This window comes from Megalops cyprinoides, chromosome 2, assembly GCF_013368585.1.
Source record: "Megalops cyprinoides isolate fMegCyp1 chromosome 2, fMegCyp1.pri, whole genome shotgun sequence".
In the NCBI taxonomy this organism is placed as follows: Eukaryota; Metazoa; Chordata; class Actinopteri; order Elopiformes; family Megalopidae; genus Megalops; species Megalops cyprinoides.
The window spans coordinates 64,528,899-64,539,680 of NC_050584.1; the positions used below are offsets into that span (position 1 = coordinate 64,528,899).

Sequence of the window (10,782 nt, forward strand, 5' to 3'; positions counted from 1 at the left end):
ATTCTAGCTGTACATTAATTGAATGGATCCCCCATTGAATGGTGGCATGAAAGAGAGTCTTGGCTACTGGTGCTGTGGCTGCAGTCAATGGGAGGGGTGGGAAAGGGTGTGCTTAAAAATGTGTGCCTTCTGATTTGGGGGCTTTTTCCTCTGTACTTGGGGAGAAGACTCACTAGTTCCTCTGCGATATTACAATCTCCTGATACTCTGAAATACAGACCTGGACCTGCATTCATTTTCACACTGAGGAAATCTCCTTTTACTTCTCCACATGGCTGTCCATGATTTAGTGTTTGACCAGCGAAGACTATTGGATTAACTATTTTTGTTCATTATGAAAGTGGAATTCATAATCGATGTCATAAACCATTGATGAGAGCTATGCTCTGTGTTTGTATCTGTTTCATGATATCTGATTGGGGATTGAGCACATTTACTTCAGATTTTTAAACTCCAGATAAAAAACGGCCCAAGTTGTCAGTGAAATGATTAACAATGTTTATTATGGGTTGGTGTTCATCAGCAGATGTCTTTCATATTTTATCATTGTTTTTTGATCATACATCCACTGTCACATTGTCAGGGCAGATGCTGCAGTGAGCTTCACTCTCCTTTAAGATTGAAATTCATTATGCATGTTTTCAATGCTATAGTATGTTACCTCTGAGTTTTGTTTTTAATTTCAAAAAACAAAACCCAACACGTTAAACTTACCTCACAATGACATTTTTTCAGTTATTAGACTGAAGGTCATATTATGTTTCAGTTATAAAACTGAAAACCGCCAGCCCTACATACCACACAAACTGTACACACAATCAGGACAAAGCAAGAGCATTTGGAAAGACAAGATCTGCACTGTTCAATGTGAAGGTTATAATTACCCCCCATGACTTCTCTACTATTCCACACCACTCCACACTTACAGAGAGCAGTTCATCTCAGCTGAATGTATATTAATGCTCCTGATTTGTATTATTTCTCTCTGACAGGAGAGGAACATCGTCTCTCAGAGCTGAGGATTGTGCTGCTGGGGTGGGGATGTGCTGGAAAGAGTTCAGCAGGAAACACTATCCTGGGCAGAGAGGAGTTTGAGTCTGGAATAAGAACTGCACAGTGTGTGAAGAGACAGGGTGAAGTAGCTGGGAGGCAGGTCACTGTGATCAACACACCAGGCTGGTGGAGGAATATGTCTATACAGGACACTCCAGAGCTGGATAAACAGGAGATTGTGCGCAGTGTGTCTCTGTGTCCCCCGGGACCCTACGCTCTCTTCCTGGTTATTGATGTGAGCTCATCATTCACAGAGACATGCAGGAGAGCAGTGGAGGAACACCTGGAGCTTCTGAGTGAGAGAGTCTGGAGACACACTATAGTGCTGTTCACCTGGGGAGACTGGCTGGGAGACACAACCATTGAGCAGCACATTGAGGCTGAAGGGAAGGCCCTCCAGTGGCTTGTAGAGAAATGTGGGAACAGGTATCATGTTCTCAACAATGAGAACAGGGCTGATGGCACTCAGGTCACAGAGCTGCTGGAGAAGATAGAGGAGATGGTGGCAGGACATGGTGGCTGTCACTATGAAATGGACAGAAGGCTTTTACAGGAGGTGGAAGAGAAGAGGAGGGCAGTGGAAGAAAGAGCAAAACAGAGGCTGATGAAGGTGCAGAAACAGAGGAAGACTCTCAGAGCTCTTTGTAAGGGTGGGTACATTTTCAATTAGATGTATGAAAATATGTTGTATATGCTGCCTTTGAAACATGATTTTCAAGTGTGCACTGTAGTTTCACACATGTGTACATATATGTTGACATTATACTTTTCCATTGTGCTCAGTACTAATTTGCAGAGACTTTGGTATCAGGAACATCAACCTTCAGTGTCTATGTCCTACACAGTTACAGCACAGACACTCCAGGGAGGCCCTGCTGTTCACTTTAAATACTCACTGTGTGTAGACCATCCACTTTTGAGAGATGCCCTCTGTGGATCAGGGCCTTGAGGTAGAGATCTGTGTGGACTCTGTCTGTTACAGAGGAATGAACGCCACCCCCCACGCCCCCACCCGCACTCACTGTCAACTGGGTAGACAGAGAACAGTTGGGGTCACCCCACTCAAGGCGTTCCTTAATACATATCCCAGTTGATTATTTCTGTTATGAATTCAGTGCAGTTTTAAAATCTGTCAAACTTCATATCTGAATATTCAGTTGAACTTTTAGTTTGTGTTTCTCATCTATATATTCCATGCAATATGCATTTTGTCAAAAGATGTATGATACGAAATGTTCATGGTAACCTGTTACTCGTACTCAAAACCCTGACAACGGACACCAGTGTTGCTTGGGCAGTCACTCACACAAATTATGCAAACACACACACACACACACACACACACACACACACACACTCCATTATTGGGTCAAATACATACTTTTTTGATAATTGGTATTTGAAGTGACTCTTTTGTTGTATTGCAAGTATTTTCAAACACATCAATGAAAAGGGTATATTGTAATCTTCGTATTAAAATACCTGTTTAAATAAATGTATTATCAGTTTATTTCAGGCACTTCTCAAAGCAATATCCATTTCATCTGAAAGGGTACACTACTACTTTCAACATTAGCTTCAGAATGCATGCAAGAAATATTCTCATTCTTTTCACACCACACTAAGTGAGAAAACTGCTCGTTTTCAGATAATCGCTTTTAAACCAGATGTTTTTGAGTGTTCCCTAGGTTCCCTTGGGTCTCCAAGTCTGTCAAAAGCATAATTATCCAGAGAAATATCAGTTTTTATCAAGGGGATGTGACTCGGTACAGGGAACTACAGAAACAAGTAAAAAGAACTAAAGCTTGCTAAGTGTAACTACAAGGACAAAGTTGAGAGCATGCTCGGTACTGGTAATTCACGCCCTGTATAGGAGGGTGTGAAATCTATGATGGGGATGTCCAATTTCGCTTAATGGCAAACCTGATCTTGACCTTTCTAATGAACTGAACACCTTTTATAATCGTTTTAATGTCTATGATTTTAGTGAGAAGTGGTCAGCATTCAAAAATGCTGCTCCAGGGCAGAACAGTGTACAAGTTGATGAGGGCATGGTCCTGAAATTATTCCGGGGTGTAAAGGTAAGAAAAAGTCCTGGCCCCGATGGCATTGGAGGTCGCATTCTTAAAAATTGTGCCGAAGAGTTAGCAGACATTTTCTGTTATATCTTTAAGTTGTCACTCCACCTCCATAGGGTTCCTTGTCTTTGGAAGGACTCCATCATTGTACCTGTGCCAAAAAATAATGCTCCAAAGTCACCGAAAGACTACAGGCCTGTGGTGCTTACCTCTCTGGTAATGAAATCACTTGAGAAGATTGTGAAGGATACGCTTCTGAACACAGTGCAGGCAAATTTGGACCTGTTCCAATTTGCATATAGGTCAGGCAGGGGTGTGGTTGATGCGACGGGTACCCTATTAAATATGATTTTGGCACACTGAGAAGGTGCAAGCACGTTTGTGCGACTGATCTTTATTGATTTCTCCTCAGCTTTTAATTGCATCCAGCCTCATATTTTAGCAGGAAGGTTAGCGAGCATCGTGTCTCTTAGCAGTAATGATCTTGATCATGGCCCTCTAGCGGCAGATTTCACAAATTGGTGCAAGTCATCCTTCTTAGACATTAATGTGTCTAAAACTAAGGAGATGACAATAGATTTTAGGAAAAATCCTTCGGTCACCTCTCCGGTAGTGATTAATGACCAGGCTGTTGAGTTTGTGCAGCATTATAAATATATACTGTACTGTAATCGATGACGAACTGACCTTTGAGCTTCAGGTGGATGCTGTGTGTAGGAAAGCCCTTCAGCGTATGTTTTTTTATCGCAAGCTTCGAAGTTTTAATGTTGACAATACTTTTATGAGAATGTTTAATTCTCGTTTTATTGAATCTGTTTTTACATTCCCCTTTGTCAGCTGGTACGGGTCACTTAATCTAAAAAATAGGAACAGATTGCAGGGTATCGTCAAAGTGTGCAGTAAACTTGCAGGTACGACCCTGAATGAGTTAACTGATCTGTACAAGGTCAGGACTTTGAAGAAGGCCCAGTCAATCCTGGCTGACCCTAGCCAACCCTTGTTCAAGGAGTTCTGCTTGCTTCCGTCTGGCCACGGATACAAACTGCCAACATGCAGGATGAACAGATTTAAGAATTCATTTGTCCCAACTGCCATTGGCCTTATAAATAAATTAATGTGGTTTTTCATGTCATAGTCACCGTCCTTAACCAGCGGGATTTTTTTTTTTTTTAATTTGTGTTCATTGTTTATTTATTTATTATTGTTCGTCTGATGTTCTCTGATATTGCTGGCGACACAACAAATTGCCCCTCGGGGATAATAATAAAGAATCTTGAATCTTGAATCTTGGCTTTGCAATGACTTGCTTGTGTGGAAATGTGGGGAAAAGTTGTCTTACACCTTACATTTACACAGATTTATAAATGTTGAAGTTATGTTTTCTATTCTATATAAAGCTGTAAGGTATTTCGACAGAGGTTTAGATCCATCGCTGCTATTATGAGTTTTCTTTGGTCCTGTAACTCACTTTTTTTTCAGTGCAGCTCAACTCAAAAATATTCAAATGATTTTTCAGTATATTTAAAAACGTGCTCCTGATTTCATATGCCCCATTTGATAAGACTGTGTATGAAATGAATTCATAGACAGTTTTTGACAACAGTTTAATTGTTTATTTGATCCAGATCACTTGCACTGGTTTGCTTATGGTAGAAATCAGAAATGCCAGTGGAATGAGTCTCAGATTGTAATATTGTGATCTTGTAGATATAAAGCCACAGCTGACCTGGCTCATGGTCATGCTGTTAACCACAACTTCACAACTATTCCACACTACTCCCTACTCACAGAGATCAGCTCTGATTCTTCTTTCATAGGTACTGCTGCTGGTATTGTCTTTTGTTTTCACGCATTTTTCCTGTAAATAGAATTTATGATGGTCACCTTGTGTAAAGCACTATAAAAATATAAATCGATATTATCACATATAAAGAAAATGTTCTTTTATATATGTAAACCTGTGTTCTCATGACATATCTGAAGTGTGAGCAACTTTGCTATCATTACACACCATTCCAAACTGACACAGAGCAACTCAACTTAGAACTGAATTGATGTTAGTATATCTGATGCAGCATAAATTCTGTTCTTTCTTTCTGACAGAAGAGACACACCATCTCTCAGAGCTGAGGATTGTGCTGCTGGGGGGGAGAAAGAGTGGGAAGAGTTCAGCAGGAAACACCATCCTGGGCAGAGAGGGGTTTGAGTCTGGAAGAAGAACTGCACAGTGTGTGAAGAGACAGGGTGAAGTAGCTGGGAGGCAGCTCACTGTGATTGACACACCAGGCTGGTGGATTAATTATTCTGTGAAGGACACTCCAGAGCTGGATAAACAGGAGATTGTGCGCAGTGTGTCTCTGTGTCCCCCGGGACCCAACGCTCTCTTCCTGGTCATTAATGTGAGCAAATCATTCACAGAGACACACAGGAGAGCAGTGGAGGAACACCTGGAGCTTCTCGGTGAAAGAGTCTGGAGACACACTATAGTGCTGTTCACCGGAGGAAACTTGCTGGGAGAGACAAGCACTGAGCAGCACATTGAGGCTGAAGGGAAGGCCCTCCAGTGGCTTGTAGAGAAATGTGGGAACAGGTATCATGTTCTCAACAATAAGAACAGGGCTGATGGTACTCAGGTCACAGAGCTGCTGGAGAAGATAGAGGAGATGGTGGCAGGACATGGTGGCTGTCACTATGAAATGGACAGAATGCTCTTACAGGAGGTGGAAGAGAAGAAGAGGGCAGTGGAAGAAAGAGCGAAACAGAGGCTGATGAAGGTGCAGGAACAGGGGAAGGCTCTCAGAGCATTTTTCAAACGTGAGTTTATTTTCTCTTTCACACATATATTTCAATGATTTTTTTTTGTAAAAGTTTTTTGTTGTACTATGCTGCTATTATCAAGGTAATATACAGTAGACTTTTTAAAGATGTGCTTGAGTTGCAATGGGAATGGAATATTGTACAATTCCCTACTTTTGATTATCTTCCTGTTGCTGTTGGGGTTTTCCACACAGCTTCTAATGTTTGTCAGCTTCGATGTAAGAAGTATGTTCCACATAGAGGTTCCCCATTTCCTATAATTAGAAGATGTATGCTGTTGCTATGGTGCAGTTGTTATTGCATTCTACCTGTGCATTGATTGAATGGATCCCCTAATGGTGGCATAAATGACAGTCCTGGCTACTTGGTGCTGTAGCTGCAGTTAGTGGGAGGGGTGGGAAAGGGTGTGCTTAAGAAGCAGTGGCTTCTAAATTTGGGGGCTTTTTCCTCTGCACTTGGAGAGAAGACCCACTAGTTTCTCTACTCTCTTACAGTCTCCATTTTGATACTCTGAAATACAGACCTGGACCTGCATTCATTTTCACACTCAGGAAATCTCCTTTTACTTCTCCATGTGGCTGTCCATGATTTAGTGTTTGACCAGCGAAGACTGTTGGATTAACTATTTTTGTTCATTATGAAAGTGGAATTCATAATCGATGTCATAAACCATTGATGAGAGCTATGTTCTGTGTTTGTTTCTGTTTCATGATATCTGATTGGGGATTGAGCACATTTACTTCAGATTTTTAAACTCCAGATAAAAAACGGCCCAAGTTGTCAGTGAAATGATTAACAATGTTTATTATGGGTTGGTGTTCATCAGCAGATGTCTTTCATATTTTATCATTGTTTTTTGATCATACATCCACTGTCACATTGTCAGGGCAGATGCTGCAGTGAGCTTCACTCTCCTTTAAGAATTGAAATTCATTATGCAAATTTTCAATGCTATAATATCTTACCTCTGATTGAGTTTTGTTTTTAATTTCAAAAAACAAAACTTAACACATTAAACTTGTGATAAAATGAAATGAAATAAACCTCACAATGACATTTTTTCAGTTATTTTCAGTCATATTATGTTTCAAAATATGGCGTCATTTACGCTGGGGATGCTGGGGACATGTCCCCACCACTTTTTGTTGTGGTCCATTTCGTCCCCACCACCTTTTGAAAGTCTTTAGTTAGTTGTGAACACATCGAACCCGTCGTTGTCCCCAGCACTTTTCAAAACAAACTGATGCCCACGCGTTTCAGTTATAGAACTGAAAAACGCCAGCCCTACATACCACACAAAATGTTCTCACAATCAGGACAAAGCAAGAGCATTTGGAAATATCTGCACTGTTCAATGTGAAGGTCATAAGTACCCCCCATGACTTCTCTACTATTCCACACCACTCCACACTTACAGAGCGCAGTTCATCTCAGCTGAATGTATATTAACGATCCTGATTTGTATTATTTCTCTCTGACAGAAGAGGACCACCATCTCTCAGAGCTGAGGATTGTGCTGCTGGGGGGGAGTTGTGCTGGGAAAAGTTCAGCAGGAAACACCATCCTGGGCAGAGAGGGGTTTGAGTCTGGAATAAGAACTGCACAGTGTGTGAAGAGACAGGGTGAAGTAGCTGGGAGGCAGCTCACTGTGATCGACACACCAGGCTGGTGGAGGAATTATTCTGTGCAGGACACTCCAGAGCTGGATAAACAGGAGATTGTGCGCAGTGTGTCTCTGTGTCCCCCAGGACCCTACGCTCTCTTCCTGGTCATTAATGTGAGCTCATCATTCACAGAGACACGCAGAAGTTCAGTGGAGGAACACCTGGAGCTTCTCAGTGAGAGAGTCTGGAGACACACTATAGTGCTGTTCACCAGGGGAGACTGGCTGGGAGACACAACCATTGAGCAGCGCATTGAGGCTGAAGGGAAGGCCCTCCAGTGGCTTGTAGAGAAATGTGAGAACAGGTATCATGTTCTCAACAATAACAACAGGGGTGATGGCACTCAGGTCACAGAGCTGCTGGAAAAGATAGAGGAGATGGTGGCAGGACATGGTGGCTGTCACTATGAAATGGACAGAATGCTCTTACAGGAGGTGGAGGAGAAGAGGAGGGCAGTGGAAGAAAGAGCGAAACAGAGGCTGATGAAGGTGCAGAAAGAGAGGAGGACTCTCAGAGCATTTTTCAAACGTGAGTTCTTTTTTCCTTCACACATATATTTCAATGATTTTTTTTTTTGTAAAAGTTTTTTGTTGTACTATGCTGCTCTTATCAAGGTAATATACAGTAGACTTTTTAAAGATGTGCTTGAGTTGCAATGGGAATGGAATATTGTACAATTCCCTACTTTTGATTATCTTCCTGTTGCTGTTGGGGTTTTCCACACAGCTTCTAATGTTTGTCAGCTTCGATGTAAGAAGTATGTTCCACATAGAGGTTCCTCATTTCCTATAATTAGAAGATGTATGCTGTTGCTATGGTGCAGTTGTTATTGCATTCTACCTGTGCATTGATTGAATGGATCCCCTGATGGTGGCATAAATGACAGTCCTGGCTACTTGGTGCTGTAGCTGCAGTTAGTGGGAGGGGTGGGAAAGGGTGTGCTTAAGAAGCAGTGGCTTCTAAATTTGGGGGCTTTTTCCTCTGCACTTGGAGAGAAGACCCACTAGTTCCTCTACTATATTACAGTCTCCTGATACTCTGAAATACAGACCTGGACCTGCATTCATTTTCACACTCAGGAAGTCTCCTTTTACTTCTCCACATGTGGCTGTCCATGATTTAGTGTTTGACCAATGAAAACTGTTGGGTTAACTATTTTTGTTCATTATGAAAGTGGAATTCATAATCAATGTCATAAACCATTGATGAGAGCTATGCTCTGTATTTGTTTGTTTCTTAATGTCCGATTAGTGATTGAGCACATTTACTTCAGATTTTTAAACTCCAGATTGAAAACAGCCCAAGTTGTCAGTGAAATGATTAACAATGTTTATTATGGGTTGGTGTTCATCAGCAGATGTCTTTCATATTTTATCATTGTTTTTTGATCATACATCCACTGTCACATTGTCAGGGCAGATGCTGCAGTGGGCTTCACTCTCCTTTCAGAATTGAAATTCATTATGCATGTTTTCAATGCTATAATATGTTACCTCTGATTGAATTTTGTTTTTAATTTCAAAAAACAAAACCCAACACATTAAACTTACCTCACAATGACATTTATTCAGTTATTTTCAGTCATATTATGTTTCAGCATAGGTGTCCTTTATGCTGGGGATGCTGGGGACATGTCCCCACCACTTTTTGTTGTGGTCCATTTCGACCCCACTACTTTTTGAAAGCCTTTAGTTAGTTGTGAACACATCGAACCTGTCGTTGTCCCCAGCACTTTTCAAAACAAACTGACGCCCATGCGTTTCAGTTATGAACCTGAAAAACGCCACCATACATATCACACAAGCTGTTCTCACAATCAGGACAATGCAAGAGCATTCGGAAAGACAAGATCTGCACTGTTCAATGTGAAGGTCATAAGCACCCCCCATGACTTCTCTACTATTCCACACCACTCCACACTTACAGAGAGCAGCTCATCTCAGAACTGAATGTATATTAACGTTCCTGATTTGTATTATTTCTCTCTGACAGAAGAGCAACACCGTCTCTCAGAGCTGAGGATTGTGCTGCTGGGGTGGAGATGTGCAGGGAAGAGTTCAGCAGGAAACACTATCCTGGGCAGGGAGGAATTTGAGTGTGGAAGAAAAACTTCACAGTGTGTGAAGAGACAGGGTGAAGTACCTGGGAGGCAGGCCACTGTGATCGATACACCAGGCTGGTGGAGGAATAAGTCTGTAGAGGACACTCCAGAGCTGGATAAACAGGAGATTGTGTGCAGTGTGTCTCTGTGTCCCCCAGGACCCAACGCTTTCTTCCTGATGATTGATGTGAGGTCATCATTCACAGAGACACACAGGAGATCAGTGCAGGAACACTTGGAGCTTCTCAGTGAGAGAGTCTGGAGACACACTATAGTGCTGTTCACCTGGGGAGACTGGCTGGGAGACACAACCATTGAGCAGCACATTGAAGCTGAAGGGAAGGCCCTCCAATGGCTTGTAGAGAAATGCAGGAACAGGTATCATGTTATCAGCAATGAGAACAGGGCTGATGGCACTCAGGTCACAGAGCTGCTGGAGAAGATAGAGGAGATGGTGGCCAGAAACAGAGGTGGATACTTCACTATACAGGAGAGAGAAAGAAGGGGTGTCAGTTTGACACAGTGGTTTCAGAGTAAGAAAGAGACAGAAAAGTCTCTTGAGGAGGAATGGAGCAGAAGAGAGGAGGAGCTGATAGAGAGGATGTTGAAGGTGGTGGTCGACTCAGAGACAGAGGGATCCACTCTGCCAGTCAGGAAGAGGAAGGGCAGTATGGAGTATAATCCCCCTTCTAGTGAGTTTGGTTCATAACTTTCCAGCATTTCACAGCATCTGTACATCAACAACATGATCTCCTTTGCATTGAGTGAACAGCACGAGAGTTTATTAACTTTCACTACGATGTCACTGTAATTCTTCTGCATTTTTCTGAATTTGGCACAGAAATTTGTGATTATACATATTTATATATACTGCACTTTATTAAAGACACGCTCATGCCCATTTAACCTAATGCAATACCCAGCAACAGGGAGTGCCGCCTGGAGTTTGTATTCAATATCACAAATGATAGATTTGTTAATAGTGAGGACCTCCTGCATAATGATTGACACTGTGATTCAGCGACTCACAGAATAGGCAGTTCTGTGTAACAGGGCTTGTTGTTGTGTT

At 41.9% G+C, this 10,782-nt stretch overlaps 1 protein-coding gene across 1 annotated transcript in view; it reads left to right on the forward strand.

The window, feature by feature from the left end:
* LOC118772169 overlaps nucleotides 1-10,422 on the forward strand; it is a 31,664-nt gene extending 21,242 nt beyond the window's left edge. Inside the window, exons 6-10 of the mRNA XM_036520465.1 lie at nucleotides 993-1,703; nucleotides 5,238-5,945; nucleotides 7,451-8,046; nucleotides 8,339-8,369; nucleotides 9,605-10,422. Coding sequence (XP_036376358.1) covers nucleotides 993-1,703; nucleotides 5,238-5,945; nucleotides 7,451-8,046; nucleotides 8,339-8,369; nucleotides 9,605-10,422 — 2,864 coding nt within the window. The remainder of the gene's footprint in view (nucleotides 1-992; nucleotides 1,704-5,237; nucleotides 5,946-7,450; nucleotides 8,047-8,338; nucleotides 8,370-9,604) is intronic.
* The last annotated feature ends 360 nt before the right edge of the window (nucleotides 10,423-10,782 follow it).